Source organism: Ictalurus punctatus, chromosome 19 (assembly GCF_001660625.3).
Source record: "Ictalurus punctatus breed USDA103 chromosome 19, Coco_2.0, whole genome shotgun sequence".
In the NCBI taxonomy this organism is placed as follows: Eukaryota; Metazoa; Chordata; class Actinopteri; order Siluriformes; family Ictaluridae; genus Ictalurus; species Ictalurus punctatus.
In genome coordinates, this window is record NC_030434.2 from 20,362,159 (window position 1) to 20,380,401 (window position 18,243).

Below are 18,243 nucleotides of genomic sequence, written 5' to 3' on the forward strand. Positions count from 1 at the left end.
AAATATAAAACATAACGCTGGGTACCTTATGAAGACCTTCCACTTTGGGCAAATAGACTACAGAGTAGGTTCTGTTCTTGTCATTGTTGGGGATCACTCGAGCCTGGAAGAAGTACAGATGACAGTCAGAGGTGAATTTTTGTAATCCTCATGCTAGTTTTGTACATGCTATGCTAATGAGGACAATGAGGCATAAGCTAAAAGTCTTACAAATAACTGTGATTCCAAATTCTCAAAATTAAACATGATGTCTGACCTCCTCCGTGTGACCTTCAGGATCCTCGACATACACCAGCACCTCACCAAGCCCCGCCTCTACTGTCTCAACTATAAACTCAGCTGGTTTTAACACCATGTTTCCTCTGGGCTCGATGCCTGAACAGAGAGAAAGATAAAGACAATAAGACGGGTAAAAACTATATAATAAAGACAACAATGTTGGATCCCTTGATTTGGGAAAAGTGTCCTTCACCAGGGCCGTAGGCTTTGGCCCTCTTGGGGTGCAGAGTTTTGGAGCGCAGTGGAGCACCAGGCTTCAACTTGGCTTTAGGGAACTGAGACAGGTAAGTCATGACAGAGTGCTCATCCACATTCGGGTCCACAATCTCCTCAGGAGCTATAACCTGCGCAGGGCAAAGGTCAAAGTGATTAAAGATTGGTAGGGTTAACATGGAACAACATCTAGTTATATTTTTATTATGAGTAAGATCAAAAGAGCCATTTGTAGTGTTCTTCTGAAATTAAGTGATGTAAAGCAATTTCTCGGTCATTTTAACACTTAAATAAAACACATTTTAGTAGCAATTCTGTAAAGCATGATAATTAAGGGTTCAACAATGCAGCAGAAATGAAGAAACAATAGGCCTATAATGGTCATTCCTTTTTATGGACAGTAACACCGCCTAGAAAATGAGTCTTCCAAGATGTTTTCCTCTTTTCCGAATACAACCATGCCCCAAATATAGCTTAGTGTAATGATTGCATTTACATTTACATGTATTCATTTAGCAGACCATTTATCCAAAGCGACTTACAAATGAGGAAATACAAGCAAAGCGATATATCAAGTGGAGAACAATACAAGTAGTGCTACCATACAAGATTTATAATTGAGTTCTAGAAAAGGAAAGTGCACAGAGTAGAGGTGTAAGATCCAGAGTAGATTTGTTTTGTTTATATGGGGGGGGTTTTTTAGGATAATGTGGGGTTGGCATTTTAGGGGTTAGTTCGGTGTTCATGGAAGAGGTGGGTCTTTAGCTGTTTTTTGAAGATAGTGACAGATTCTGTGGTCCAGATTGAGGTTGGAAGTTCATTCCACCACTGAGAGACAGATAGTGTGAAGGTTCTGGAAAGGTGCTACTAAGCGTCGGTCGTTAACCGAACGCAGATTGCGTGAGGGAACATAAGCCTCAAGCAGAGAGTTGAGGTAGGAGGGTGCTGTTCCAGACAAGGTCTTGTACGTGAGCATCAAGGCCTGAATTTGATACAGGCGGATACAAGAAGCCAGTAGAGGGAGATGAAGAGGGGTGTGACATGGGTCCTTTTGGGCTGGTTGAAGACGAGACGTGCTGCTGCATTGGATGATGATTGCATTTCGGTGTGGCATGGCTGCAATGTATTAATGAAAGTGAAATGCAATGGAATGGGAAATTACTTTCACTTCTGATGTTCTCCATATAATTCTTTAAAAAGTAACACCTGTGGATTTTTTTTCTTTCACTGAAGAGCTCAAGTGCAGTAAGAGTGATGTAGTGAAGGTGTTGCATTTCAGTGTGGCAAATTGTCCCAATGTCACAGATGAAAAAAAAAAAAAAAAAAAAAAAAAAAGGCAATACCGTCTATGTACTGCATTTCACTTTTTCCTCGCAGCTCAATTCCCTTTCTGTCTCACAAGCATATTCAAACGCATTTTAAATTTCAACCCCTTCAAAGGGAACGCATCAGAGTTCTCACTGTGAAGAGTTGGAGCCTTCAGATAGAGTAGGACATAGTCATGATCACTTCAAAATGAAGTGCAGCCCCATGAGATTCCTGAGAAAAGAAGCACCATGTTAAAACCCACTTCAGCTGAGGTTATGGGGCATGAAGGGGCATGTACATCGATCAGAAAAGAGAGAACGAGAGAAAGAGGGAGTGAAAATGTTTATTGTGGCAACAGAAACAACAGTCTAGAATCTGGGACCTTTTTTTACAAAGAATCTTATCTTACCACTAACAGTTAACAGTAACTTTAGTGCCGCTAAAAGCACCTGAGACGTTCTTTTTTTTTAATGGAAAGAAATGAAGGAAAACTAAGCTGGACAACGTGTGGTCTGGAGAGGGTATTTTTCTATATGATGTTAAATACTAGTTCATTTACACTGCATAACTGCATTTCATATTACATGTAAAGCTCGTTGTCATTAGATCTACTTCATTTTGTACTCAAATGTAATATGGAAATGGAGTTTAGATCCTTCATCCTGCTATGTGGGTTATTGTAAAAGTATCTTGTTTATGCTATTACTCTTCTCACATGCTGTGTCAATGGCCAAACATTCTTTTACATATGATATAGTGCCATTTTATATTCATTTCCAATTGCAGTATAATTTGTTTTCTGAGTCACTGTGTCTCTTCTATCCACTCACACCTCTCTTTCACACCATGCTGTTTAAGTGGATGCTTTATTTAACCCCTGACTGAAAGGATAAGAAGCATCTGAAAATAGTGTCCCTAGGAATTTAGCACAGCTGTAGAGAGGCAGACAGCGAGAAAGAAAGATAGAGAGAGAGAGTGAGTGAGAGAGAGAGAGAGTGAGAGAAAGAGAGAGAGAGAGAGGGTGAGAGAGAGAGAGAGAACCCACAGCTGAATTAAAACTCCTATTAAAAATGTAGCAAATAGGTCATGGTTCTTCAACATTTTCTTCATTTGCCAAAACATGCTCCTTAAACACACAGCAGAATCAGATAAATTAGCATCTGGAGAATCTGAAGCCATATTCATCATGTTGCTAAAAAACATTCCCACGGCATGATGCTGATTTGAATCAAATTGGTTAAGTGATGATGAGCTGTGGCTTGTTTCTTCCAGAAGAGTTCAATCCTGGTTTAAGCACACCATAGAATCTTGCTTCTCATGGCCTGGGAGTCAACAAAGTGAACTCCCATGTGAAATTTTCTCAACACTAAAGCTTTTGATGATGGAGTTCTGTGGAGATGGCTGTGCTTCTGGCAGGTTCTCCTACCTCTACAGGACTTCTGGAGTTCTGTCAGAGGGACCATCAGGAGCTTGGTCACCTCACTGACTAAAGCTCTTCTCTCGGGCTTCAGCTCTCAGTGGTTCTTAACTTCTTCCATTTAAGAATGATGGGAGTCACTGTGTTTATCAAAGCATTTACAGCTTCCCCAGATCTGTGCCCCAACACTATCCTATTCTAGGATTCTTTCAAATGTGTAGCGTTTAGTTTACTTGAATCAAACCCTGGTGTGTTCCCCCCATCAGGTGCGGACCAAAGAACATATGAGCATGGAATTCCTGCTTGGTTCAATTGCAGTCTGAAAGCGATTGGATTCTGATTTAACATGACTGCAGGAAGAGAAACAAACATGCTGTGTATTGGGTTGCAACATTTTTTGGTAAAGCTGAGAATCAGAGCCATGAGGCACAAACTGAGACAAAGAACAGAGCTGCTGTGTATTTGGACCAACAAAGAAAAAGAGAAAACACTGGATGTGGTACACAAATATTGTAAACTAATTATTTATATAATTATCTAACCGTTTATTCAGCACCGGCTCTATTTTTTTGTGCTTGAGTGTGCACTTGGCGAAATGTTTGTTTACTGTTCTTGGGTTAGTGTTCTCTGTTGCCATATTGCTGACTAATGATTGAAAAAGTTTTGCCAAACCAAACCAAATAGCAAACAAACCAAAAGTATCAGATTCAGAGTAAACTGAGGTGTTAAAGTGCTCTTAGAAGACAATTTGAATGACTTCACGGTTTATTTTTGCATGGTAAGCTGTGGTGAGACACACTATATGGCCAAAAGTTTGTGGACACCTCACCATCACACCCATAATGTGGTCCTTCCCCAAACCATTGCCACAAACGTGGATGCGTACAATTGTATAGAATGTCTTTGCATGCGCTAGCATTACGGGTCTTATGCTCTTGTGGCTGAATGAACACAAATCCCCACAGCCATGCTCCAAAATCTAGTGCAAAGCCTTCCCAAAATAGTGGAGGTTATTATAACAGTAAAGGGGGGAATAAATCTGGCATAAGATGTTGAACATATGTGTGTGATGCTCAGGTGGCCATTTAGGCAGAAGTTTGTCATTCCAAATCATGTCCAAACAACTGAATGTACCACAGATGAACTTTAGTCAAGTTGTAGAAACATGAACAAGATGAACAAGATGCTCCTGAGCTCAGTTTCCATCATAGCATAATGTAGGTTCATTTGATATTTCAAGGATTGTTTTTATTTGCAATAAATGTACAAATGCACTGTAAACCTGCAACACTTTGATCGCAAGGAAAGAAATACTGTACAAAGTGTGTTCATGTTAGAAATTTGTGCAGCAGGAGTCCAGAATCCAACATAGCCAAACTTTGTTGCCCAAAACAAAGTAAAAAGTATAAAAGTACATACTCATATGCTGGATATGCTACTAAAATAACCCAAGCATAAATCTAATACAAATTATAGGAACGTTATGATCTGGGATATTTTATATTCCAGAAAAAGAAAAAGAAGAGATATTGGATCTTGTATATGAGATAATGTTTTATTTGTTTGTCTGAGCTATTTACCCGTTTCCCCGAATAGGTTTTTTTTTCATTGTGTGGTTACTTTATTATTGTGTTAAGAATCATTTATTTTTTATAATTTTATAATTACATTTTTATTTTCTCTATTTTCTGCCTCTGCCTCTTCCCTTATGTTGTTTACAGCTATAATAATAATAATAATAATAATAATAATAATAATAATAATAATAATAAAGAGTATTAAGCGTCAAGCTTAAGACTAAGACCCCTATTGTTTTCATTAGTTTTATTATTATCATTATTATTATTATTATTATTATTATTATTATTATTCCGCTCTTGAGTCTATGGCAGCCCATAGAACATAGAACCTCTTGTGGGAAAGATGAAATTTGGCACACAGATAGAGAACATTCTGACCTGTAAATACAGCAAATTTGGTGTCTCTAACTCAATCCCTCTAGTGCCACCAACTGTCCAAAGTTGCACTCACGTTTATATTAATAACTTTTAAACCATGAGTCCTAGAAACAAATTTTTTTTCCTGTGATTCCTTGGCTCAAGAAAATTTGATTTTCATTAAAAATTTCCTGCCATTTTGAATTTTCACAGAATTTTGATAAACCATACCATTTTCGAATGACGCTTCAACGAATTCAACAATGCGCATGCTAAAATGGATGTGAGGGTATATCTCGATAACAATTTAGCGTCTTTATACCAAGCTTATTATTTATCATATCCATCATGAATTGAGGGTGCCTGCTGAGTTTTGGAACAGTGCCACCTAATGGTCACTGGATATGAAATATCCATAAGCACATTTTTGCTTATAACTTCTGAACAGTTTGTCATGAAATCATCAAATTGGTCTCAATAGATTCACTGGGGCATACCAAGTCCAAACATATGAAAAATTCCTATGTTGGCCATTTTGGATGTCGGCCATTTTGAATGTAGTCATAAAATGCTGTATTTTATGACCAACTTGGCGTATTGTTACAAAACTCTGAATATGTCTTTGGCACAATACTCTGAAGGGACTTAAAAAGTTTCAGGACAGTGCCACCTTGTGGTCAAAATTATTCTTATATTTCTAAAAATGCTAATAGCTATTGACTCCTTTTGCCTACTGTCATGAATCTTGTTAGATTCCATGGATCATGCCGAGAACAATGATACCAATTATGTCAAGATTGAACAAACTTCCTGTCTGCCATTTTTAAATGTTTTGAAAACATACTTTTTTGAACGCCTCCTAGACCGTTTGACCGATTTGCAAGAAAATTGGTCTGCATCACCTAGAGGCACTCATGACAAAAATTACTCACAGAATTTTGATAAACCATGCTATTTTTGAATGGTGCTTCAAAGAATTTGACAAAGAATATGCAACATTTAACTTGAGGCTGTATCTCCGCAATGCTTTGAGGGATTGTGACAAAACTTGGTATGTCTCGTCACCATTAGGCCCTGAGGTTACCTTCAGTGTTTTGGTGCACTGCCCCCTACTGGTCAGGAGATAGCAAAAATGGCTTTTTTGGCACATAACTCTTGAAGGCTTTTCTGCATGATAACCATCATGCCCATAAGCTACCTGAGAAATTCCAGAACAGCCCCATATACAACACAAAAATTCTAAGCAGTAGCTATTTTTTAGTTATTTTTAAAATAGGGTTTTTTATGATTCAGAGTTTACTTTTTTTAACTCCTCATACACTGTTCATCGGATATTATTATCGTTATTATTAGTAGTAGTATTACAAACAAATAAGGTTCACGCTAATGAGGCCAGTGACTAACTAATCAAGAACTATAATTGAGAGAAGAGGAACACACAAAGCCTAATTACATGCCATGATATGCACATAATTACAGACTCTGGTGCAAACACAGCATAGTAATCCCTTCACAAAGTAAATAATGTCATCCTTATGTGTTTCTTCTCCAAACTTTATTATTTAATAGTTAATATTTATAATAGTAATATTTATTAATTAATAGTTGTGTGTTCCATCACCAGTTAGCCTGATTTCATTTCCAGGAAATGCATGACAAATCATAACAACATTTATATTAGGCTATATTTATATTTATAGAAGGAGAAACTCGATCAAATTCAGACAAACCTGAACAAGATCATACTCCACGAAATCACACACAGACTAAAAACACTATCTCTGTCTGAATGTCTGAAGTACCGTGCAGCTCACTGAGCTAACCTAACACTGCAAGTTAATGTAAAGTTGCACCTGTTTCTTTTTGCCAAGATCAAAATATTCACAGAGAGACCACATGAGTGAACATGAGATCCATTGCCTACCTGAGGGACACCAAGCCAGTCATCAGCCTGCTGCATGGCCTCCCTGGCATTCTCCACTGGCTGATTGGGGTCCCACATCTCCCAGTCAGGACACAGACCTGGTCAAGACACGAAAGACACAGAAGGACAGAGAGAGAGAGAGAGAGAGAGAGAGAGAGAGAGAGTGTTAATCACAGTAGACAGACACCATTCCTTTAAGTTCCACAACCCAGCCTCTGTCATTGCAACGATCATAACAAACAATGTAACACAGGTTTGTACGGTGAATGTGGAGCTGAATATGCTTCACTGAAAATAGACTGGCAATTTGCACTGTAATACCATTTTCTAATAGTGTAGGGGATGAATAGGCATCAATAATTCCGGCCGACATCAGACTGAAGACTAACAATCTAGGAATAGCTGAACAGTTAAAGCAGTTGAAGGGATGGTTCAAATATTTGGGGGAATAGTTAGAATAATTCATTGTCAGTGTACTAATTTCTGTTTGTCTGGGTTGCACCAAGAAAAATTAAAGCCAGTGTATTAAATAGGGCGTTTTAAGTATACTTTTAAATATACTAAAATCCATGCCCATAATGCACTTAAAGTACTTAAGTATGCTACATATTCCTAAGGATTAGCTTATTTTAAAGACACAAACTAATATTAGTATTGGTATTCATATTAGTGGCAGTAGTTGTAGCAGCAGCAGCAGCAACAGCAGCAGTAGTACTAGTAGTAATAGTAGTAGTAGTAGTGTTACTGGCAGCAGTTGTAGTAGTAGTAGCAGTAATAGCAGGACTAGTAGTGGTTTTGTAGTAGTAGTAGCAGCAGTAATAGTAGTAATAGTAGTAGTCGTAGCTGTTGTTGAAGAAGTGGCAGTAATAGGAGTAATTTTAGTGGTAATATCAGTAGTAATATTAGTATTATTAGTATTAGTAGTAATACAAGTATTAGCAGTAGTAGTAGAAGTATTAGTAATAGGCTGTTCTTATAATATGTAGAATAAGTGTATATCATTAAAAGCAACATAAAATCAACAGAAAAGACAATTCGATTATTAGTACCATAATCATTAGCCAAAATTTGGTAACTGTAACAGGACTTCTCTGTATGTTCCATGTAAACCTTAAATGCATCACCATATCCACTACATCATGCTCTTGATACAGGACCTCAAGCACTTTTCACACCTCCAATCTGTTAATGAATCCTGGCAGTCTAAAGTAACAAAATAACTTCCTTAAGCAAACGTTAGCTACTCTCCCGGGTGACGTGAATGCAGAGATGTGAGCTTATTAGACGCTGGATAACGATCTGGCAGGGTGTGGGGGGCGTTTCAATCAAACGTAACAAACGATCCTGAAACCACGAGACTCCACTGTCGCTGCCAAACACGTATATCAGAACCAGATTCAGGCTGTTTAATCCTTTGGCACAGCAAGTACCAAGATCTAAACTCACACAAGCCTGTGATTAGCTCAAATGGTCCACCTCCTGCTGCCAAAAGTGATAAAGCAAAAGCTTTTTCATCGCTGTTTAAAGGCCCAAACTGGCATTCAGACCCAAAATGGCCATGTAAGCGTCAAAGTCCCTTTTGAGAATAAATAGAGACTTGAAAAAGAAAGCAAGGTAGACTTATGCTACACATAAATACACTCTCAAGACCACTCACCCTGAAGCACTATATAATGTACACACAAACAGCAGTGTATGTTTGCAGAGAATTGTCAAAAAGCTGCACATGTTTTCACTTAATTGTGTTTGAGTTGGTGCCTCTGATACTCTCCATGTTGCTACAATATAAATTAGAAAGTCCTGATCTTACACGCACACGCACACACACACTTCCAATCACCTGTATCACCCTCACCCACACACCCCCAAAAAACTACAGCACAATCACTGGTCCTCTAATTAGACCCAGAGCAGGCTCAAAAGGCTAGTGCTAGTCAGAAATGCTAACGTCCTGGAATATTATTAGTGAGCCCTTGATGTGGACTGTATTAATATTCATGTTCATAGATCCAATTAGCACTGTGCAGTATCTACTGATAAATACACAATAGCAGGAAAGCTTATGAACATCAACTGAACTGAGATTTGTCTTTGGCCAATGAGCATGTTGCACAACAACACAATCCACTTAGCAGTGAATCACTTAGCAGCGTCAGTGAGTATATGCATATAAGTCACAATTGAATTGAACCGAATGTGTTGATTACTTTTCTATAACAGCAGCTCTGACAGTAACAGGATTATAATACAGGGTTTACATTATCATGTTATCGTTGCTGTAGTAACCAGAAATTCACCGGGACTTATTTGGCGGGCATTATAAATGATTGAAGACTGATAATAAATGGATGCCATTTTAAAAAGCATATAGCAAATTTATCATGCGTTGATATGGTGAGGTTTTCTGTATTAAGCGTTTATGGAAGGAGTCGCAAATGTCAGTGAGGTATTGCTGTTTCCTTTAAGATTTCCGCCACAGGAATGTCGGAGGACATTGTGTTTTGCAGTTTCTCTTTAACAAACTGTATTGTTGCCTTATTAACTTCAAGAACAGATATTTATAGCTGTTATAATGTAAGTGTAATGCAAAGTAACTATAAAGGGATAACAAGTGACATTATGAATTTTGTAGTGGCAACAGTAAGTCTTCCCATCGGGCTGCATGGCACTACTCATCATTGATATAATGGGTCTGCTAGCTAAAGAGTTTCAGTATGTAATGGCGTTTATAGCACTGAATCAGAGAGATTTTAATCCCTTCATCTTTTTCCGCTGACGATTTCTCTGATTTTACAGATCAAACCTTATGTTCTGGCCAGATCTTGGCTGTGACGAGTCTAAACAAAGAAAAAAATTAGACTCATGCCAGGGGTGAGTCGTAAGATGAGGAAAGCAGATGTGTGGCAGCTGTGTAGTGAGACCCAGACTGGAGTCTTGGGAAATTAATTTCCTAAATGCTACAACATGATTTTCACAAAGCTAGAACTTTGTGTGCATGTGTGTGTGTGTGTGTGTGTGTGTGTGTGTGTGTGTGTGTGTGTGTGTGTGTGTGTGTGTGTGTGTGTGTACACGGTAACACATGATCATAACTGTTAAGTAGCTACATTACAAAATCCGATACACAATCATTTGGAACAGTGTGTCTCTAACAGAGAGCATTCTAACTGGGTCAACATTTTGCACACAGGGGAATGTTTTTAAAAATTCATGAACAAATAGGACCAGTGGTCACCATTTTGACAGAGATGGATTAGACTTCTTACCATGATTATTTTCCACTATTGAACTCTTTGAAAGAATGTTATACAGCTTAAAGTAAAATGTGTATTTTTAAAATATCTATTTTAAGTAAATCATTACAATGTCCTTAATGTTAAAATGCCATTTGCATGAATGCTAGTTAACCACATTTTGAATGTTTGCTAATTCTGCACTAAAAATTCAACCCTATTCCATGCAACAAGCCACTGATAATACAGCCATTTCAACAAAGGCACCTTGTAAAAAAAAATAATAATAAATTAGAGATATGTTTTGAACACAGTTTCAAGGACTACATGGCACCTCGATCATGGAACCACATAGTTGTACACCCAGTTGGACTACAGACTGTATTCAGTGCTGTAATTAACCAAGGCTGTTTTCCCAAAGCATGATTTTCCCAGAGCTGGAATTCTGCTCGGCTGCCATTCAGAGATTGTAATCACTGTGTAAAGGCAACGTATCTGCTCTACACAGCAAAAAACATGGGCCGCTAAGCAATGGAAAAATGTAGCATAAACAAAATTTTCAAGAAAAATAAAAGATGTCTTTTATACACAAGGGCTGTTGCCAAGTGTCAAACATGGTGGGTCAAAATGGTATGATCCAAGGGTGTAGTAAGGACCCCTGAAAGAACCCCACTCAGAGCGACAGCCCTGTTATGAGCCGCCATCTTGTATGAGTCATTAGCTACAGTATGATGGAGTTTTGTGGAGCACACTGGAGCTTTCTGTTCCTGCTGGGTGAACCAATTTCCTCCATAATTAGGAAAAACCTTACAAACCTTACAAACTGCATGCCTTTTTATATCTGTTTTTGACAATTATTACACCGACTTAACACTTTCTGCATGCAGCAATTAGCCTGTTTCTGCCCAAGGGAGGAACCAAAACAGCATCGATTACACGGTTGACTTTATTTGCTACTTATACAGTAGTGTTAAATATTAATCATAATAGTTGGTTCCACATGCTAGCTTTTTTTTTAAATATCATAGGCAAGGTAACATGAGTCCTTGGCCCTGTAAACCATGTTCAGAGAAAATGCTTTCCCTAGTGTCCTATTAGAGTTATCCATGTTCTTTATGTATTTATTTAATAACCATACATATTAGTCACAGCTTCTTTTTACATTTAATCATTTAGCAGACGCTTTTATCCAAAGTGACTTACAAATGAGAAAATACAAGCATATGCACCATGAATTACTATGTCCTACACATACACATACACATCTTTTTACTCAGTGGTAGAACTGTAAAAAGATAATAGTGGGTTCAAGTGATGACAAGAACATGGTGGGTCCAAGGTCCGCAGAAATCATTTATATTAGCCAGTTAGTTATTTAGCCAGCCTATTAATTTAATAGCATAATTATTTTTAAAAAAGCACAATTAAATGTTGAAATTTACCTCAGACATTTTTAAGGCAAACATCTCCACATGAAGTAAAACTGACCTATCTACACTACATCCATGTGTACTATCATATACAATGCATTGCCATGTGTGCTGCTGGTTTAAAAACAATCTTCATATTTCTTTTATGAGCATGTATGCACTGCCCAAGGCCTGTCCTCATACTCAGTGTACACGTTCAGGTTAAACCTGTTTAATCCAATTTAAACCAACTTACAAAGTTATTAGCTTATAGATGACACCCTGTGAAATGAAGTAAAGGATTTAGTTAGGCCACGTACAGTAACATTCCCACACCTTAGTCTATAGTAATGCGAAAGTTTATTCAGCAGATTCACTTGAATCTGTGTAATGAACTGATTTGGTCTGCACACTCGCACCAAAAACACTATATATATGTATATCAGCAGAAAGGCTTTTAAAATGCTAAAATAGAAACAGGTTTATGCCATTTTGTGTTACCCAAAACCTTGTTAGTTATTTTTGAAGGTCTAATAATAAAACAAGACGTTACAAAAAAAACAAAAACAAAAAAAACAAACAAAAAAAAAACCTTACATATATATTGTCTAAACCAATACTTTACTGTTAATGCTAGAAAAGATAAATAAAAGCTAGAAACATCAATTAACAAGTTACAATAGGCTAACAATATGCTAAATCTGACCTACAAGCTTTAGCCATCTTAGTGTTTTAGATCGAATAGGCTCTTTAAATCCAGCCATAATGAACTACAATAATTTTACAATACATTTCATGAGAATTTTTTGACCACTACATCTACAGTAGCTGTGAAGCCATTTCATGTTCCTCCATCCAGCATTTAAAACTTGAGCGTCTACCAGTAGTAGTGCTCACGTCATGTTGGATTTGCAGTAATTACAACCTTTTACACACTTTAATTCTTTGTCCAAATCATAGTTACAGGTTGGGATCTTGGAAATTTCATAAAGATCTGATGTGAATGTGTGTGACATCATATTATAAACAAACAAGTCCAAAAAACATCAGCGCCTTCCAACCCCAGTTAAAGGTAGGTCTGAAGGGCAATGTCAAGATTCCATCCATCCGTCCATTTTATGTACTGCTTATCCTACATGGGGTCACGAGGGCGCCTGGAGCCTGTCCCAGGGAACTCGGGGCACAAGGAAGGGGACACCCTGGACAGGGTGCCAACCCATCGCAGGGTACAATCGCACACATGTTCACACACTACAGACAATTTGGAAGTCAGCCTGTAACGCATGTCTTTGGACTGGGGGAGGAAAACTGAGTACCCTCGAAGAATGGGGAGAACACGCAAGCTCTGTGCACACAGAGCAGACGTGTGATTCCCCAGCCCCCAACACTGGATAAGCTAGGCAAGCATGCTAAACACTAAGCCACAGTGAATCCACACCCACTCACATACCCACCCACCCAAATTTCCTTTAAATTTACTTATTTGGTTAACACTTTGAACCAAAAGGACTTACAACTGAGCAGCTAAGGGTTTGCTCAATGACCCAGCGTTGGCAGCTTGGTGGCGCTCAGATCTAAATTCATAACCTTCCAATTAGTAAAACAAAAGCCATCACTGACCAATTTTCTAGTACTGACCAAAATAATAAATAGTATAGAGATGCAGTTTTCTATCAGCAAACCAGTAAAAAGTCCATCTTGCAATTAAAGGAATTCCTACACAATGTAATGGCACTGAAGCCCAGTTTCTATGACTATATGAGACTAACAGCTAACAGCACTGATGGTCATGATATTTCATGCGAGGATGAAAAATTTTACTACTGTTATTTATCAGTAATGTTTCATTACTATTATTAAGCCATTACGGTTGGGCCTTATAGCATGTGGTCTCAACTATTTTGCATACACATAAGAAGACATAGTCACATAAGAAGTCACATAGTCTTAGTTTCACCTCCAAGAGAACAAGAGTAAATAACTATCCACTGTAAGCCATTTGTTAAGAGCAAATAAGATAATGGGGATGACAAACACCAGCCACTAATCATTTATACTGTATAGCCATTTATGCCCTTATGGTAACTACCATCATTACAACAAGACAGTCCAAATAAAGTCTTTAGTCAACACTCTACATCTGTACTCTGATCATTTCATACACACTGGCTGGAACTATGGACTCACCAGGGGCACAGTTGTCTACCAGGGCTCCCAGCGCTTTGCCATCCCTCCAGTCACGGTGGAAGTTGTTGATGGGCAGCTGGGGGACTTTGTTCTGGATCCAGCCCAGAAGGCGTTGCTTAGGAGTGAGTTTCTTGGCATCTTCATCTTCCTCATCCTCCCACATTGGCATGGAGATGGAGTAATGTAGGATGAGGGTCCATATCAGTCCTAGGATCAGCTTCAGGTTGCCATCCACTATGGCTTTACTGTCTGCACACAGAAAAGTACAGAGAATCTAGTCAGTGCAAAACAAATCATCACCTTCCCTTCTAAGCACTGATCACACATTTCATTTTGAAACTTCATACTGATCCAGAACTAATATCTTTATGGTAATTGAGCTTGTTCTCGTCAACTTTTTGTTGCCACATATTTTGTTTGGAAATACTTTTAAATGAGATAACCGTCTCGGCCCCACGTTTTAACATGTTGTACAGTGGTAGCTTCGCTGTACTAACCTTTTAAAATAATTGTACTTGTGGAACTAGTATTAAAGTGAGTAGACTCAAAAATATTTTACAGCATTACATTCAGATCTGTTCTTCCTCTACAATTTCCCCTGTGGCTGGATCCCAAAAGGCATCCTAACAGTCATGTAGTGCACTACAGTATATAGTGTGTGTTAAATAAGAGTTGTGGAAAGTATAATTTTTTTACAAAACAATAAATAAAAAATATTGCCATTATTGTTAAATAAACTTAATTTGAATGCTTGATTTTGATTGATCAGAAAGTGTTCTCACTGGATGCTAGTTTGGCTGCATGGTTTATATTAATGTGCTCTTTCTAATACGCTTTTGTTTCTATAGTAACAACCGACACATGTTGGATGCAGAACATAGACAAAATAAAAAATTATATTCAATTATGTGCTGTTGATACAGTAAAGTTTTCCTTTATATAGCATGTTTGGAAGGTATAAATCTCCAGAAACTAACTTTCTCTGTGGACATTCTACAATATTAAACATAACTAGAAATCAATTTTTAAAAAAGTATGATGTATCATTATTTAATTAATAAAAAAACATGAAGTTGCTGTGGTGTAAGAGGAATAAAACACTTCAGGATGTGTTATTATCGGAAAATAATCAATATGGTGGTAATATTAACTCCACCATAGATTAGTTTCCTAATAACATCACTCCCTGCTGTGTTTCACTCCTTACATAATAAATTCATTTATAGGTTCTGCATTTTGCTGTAGACTCACTCATAAACACAATATAATTTGATATTTTAGCTTTAATTCAATCTCACACTATCACCACAATGTATCATATCGTACTGTATGTCACATCATATTATATTAACATTTTATGCTGTCCGAAAAGCCAACAAAACAGACAAAAGCTATCATATCTAACATTAAAAAAACATTTTAGAGTTTGCCTTTTTCATCTGCATCTCTGAATGCTTAACATGAGAACACACTCCTCGTTTCTGTTGTACTGGGAGCGTCTTTGGGCTATTATAAGAATGTGGCTTTATTACACAATAGATCAAGTCCAACATGCCTCACCTGGGTGGTTCACACACACACACACACACACACACACACACACACACACACACACACACAAACAAACACTCACACCCAGAAACAGCTGAGGATTTATTCCTCTGAGGGAAGCAAATGGCTCATCAAATAATAATAATGTTCTAATGAGGTGCTTCCCTGGTGATAACTCCAGATTAGTTTTGCTATGATTGCTCACTCACCCTGTGTACAGTACCTATGAGTACGACTGCGAGTATTTGAGCCGTCTTTATACGACGCCCTACTCTGAGACATGCTTTCCACACACTTTGCCTGTCATTTTGATACATTTCACAGGTCTAAATGCTCATAACATCTGGGTCCGTCAGTCAGGAAATAGGACCGAGGGTTTATTACCGGCACATGTGTGACTATTTCCACTGCGCAATGTTCTCACCTTGCTCCTGCACTTGTCCAGAGATTGACTTCATTTGCTTACACTTTATTACTACACTTGCAGGTTATATTTGTCTCACTCTTACTGCCACAAAAATTACACTCCATGACTGTGGCCTGCCAGAGTGTCGTTCTGTCCCAAGCCACAGTCAGTGTAAAGCTCTAGACTCCGTAGAGGAATCTGAATCAAGATGGACACTACTGAGCTGAAGACTAAAGCCCAAGGGCTGATGTCATTTAACCTTGGCTCCACATAATGAGGTCACTTTAAATAAAACACACTAGTACAGAAATCTAAACCAGACGTCGCCACAGCCCCCAGTGGAGCTGACTAAACCGAACACTTCAGCACGCTCTCCAAGAGCAAATTCATCATGCTCAGATCAGATCATGTTACTGCCAAACCAAAGAAAGCATCTCCATCTCTCTCTCTCTCTCTTACCTTACTCTTCCCATTGCTCACTTTCCAGCAAAATACAACTTAGTCAATATTTCCATGAGTACATTTTTAATATATTTTCCCTAAGACAAATATATGCTCTTATAATCTTATGTCCTCAGGAAATCCCACACTATCGGAAGGCTTAATTGAAGGAAGACTCCCCCATTTTTCAACCTATTTTTATCTACTGCAACTGTACTGTGTGTATGTGCATGTTAACAGTAAAAATTTAAGTTGAGAGGCACGATTGAATGGAAGTTTAAGGGCAGCTGATGAATTCGTTTTTGTTCCTGCAAAGCACACACTTTAATTACTTACTACACACTTACTACAACACTTCGGGGCATGCTGTTATAGGAAAGTTATAGCTGTATTTTTAACCAAACACCATCAGAGATGCCATTGTAGGAAAAAAAAAAATCAACAACGTCATGGCCAGATTTGAAAATTCTAACTACTTACTTCAACTTTATCACTCTAGTTTTACAAAGTTGGTTTAAACTAATTACTGTACAAACAGCTTTAGTTCTCATGTCTGTCTCATTTCTAGACTTTAGGTTAGGACCCAGTTGTTGTAGTTTTCAGTTCGCACTTGTATAGTTTAAACCTTTATAGGTGGAATTCAACAAGTGCCCTTAGATATACAGTATATAAATATAGATTTTAAAAAACAGATTTTCCATCCTTTTATTTTCAATAGCAGGAAACATCTCAAAATTCATGTCCATGGTAATCACTGAAACATTATGGATGCGCTAGATAGAGATCATGTTGAAAAACACTGGAGTATCCCTTTAATGAAGAAGGCACATTAGAACAGCAAAAAAAAGAGGCATGTGTCTCATAAACCAGGAAGAAGACGTGATGATAAACACTGCTACACACAAAACAGACCTTGAATATAACCAAAACATGTGTGGAAACAATATTACTCTGTTTTACACACACACACACACAGACACACACACACACCCACACACACACACACACGTGCTCCCTGACAGACAGACACAAATAATCATTCCTGTTGCACAGTTCTATTATTATTACCACTCCTGTGCCTATGCAAAATAAACAGGCCTCAAAGTCCATATAAAAGCAACGGAGGATCATATTACACACACACACACACACACACACGTGTACACACACACACACACACACACACACACAAACACACACACATCCTAATCAGCATGTAGGAACAAGTCTGGTCCACTGGCTTTTAGCTGCAGAACACTTGACACCCAGTTTTATTTCTTTAGGAGTGTGATCAAGAGGGTCTTTGTTTGCGTACCCATGACTGACTGCAGGAAAATCCAGATGACAGTAAACTACATAAAGATATACTTTTCAGACAGCTGTACATCCAAACCACACTGCTATTATTTACAGACCCACCTTCCCCGACAGACTATTATGATGCCTTTCTATTTGATCTATGTGAATCATTTCTATTTGATCTATATGAATCCTATTCATTTGAATGATTCAGTTCTGGGCTCAGTTTCACAGACAAAGCAAAGATTGTTGTTTAATAGTAGGGTGAGCATCACAACAGACACTTTCTCTACCACTTAAGATAAATTTGAACTTTTTTAAATAGGCCCTGATTTGTTTGAATCACTTCGTCATTTTAATTGTTCAGTTGAATCACATTTGAATCATTTGGCCCTTGTGTGTGAATTATTCAGTTTTGATCTATTTAAATCATTCAGTGAATCATTTAATTTAAACAATTTCAATAGTTTGCCAGTATTCATTTTAATTATTCAATTATGATCCATTTCACTCCGTTCTGCTCATTTAAATAATTTAATTCTGTTGTATGTGACTCATTCGCTACTGTTTGTAAAAAAACATTTAGTTCTAATCTACAGTATTTGAGTCATTTGAGTCTATTCATCTGAATCCTTCTGCTTT

General features: G+C 37.8%; 1 protein-coding gene across 11 annotated transcripts in view; it reads right to left on the reverse strand.

Annotated features, from left to right (window-relative positions):
• Nucleotides 1-18,243, reverse strand: part of flncb (filamin C, gamma b (actin binding protein 280)) — a 78,035-nt gene that overhangs the window by 35,211 nt on the left and 24,581 nt on the right. For all 11 annotated transcript variants that reach the window (XM_053688218.1, XM_017494459.3, XM_053688214.1 and 8 more), the window contains exons 2-6: nt 13,905-14,153; nt 7,079-7,176; nt 473-623; nt 257-375; nt 26-103 (exon numbers count right to left, since the gene is read on the reverse strand). In XM_053688218.1, coding sequence (XP_053544193.1) covers nt 26-103; nt 257-375; nt 473-623; nt 7,079-7,176; nt 13,905-14,153 — 695 coding nt within the window. The remainder of the gene's footprint in view (nt 1-25; nt 104-256; nt 376-472; nt 624-7,078; nt 7,177-13,904; nt 14,154-18,243) is intronic.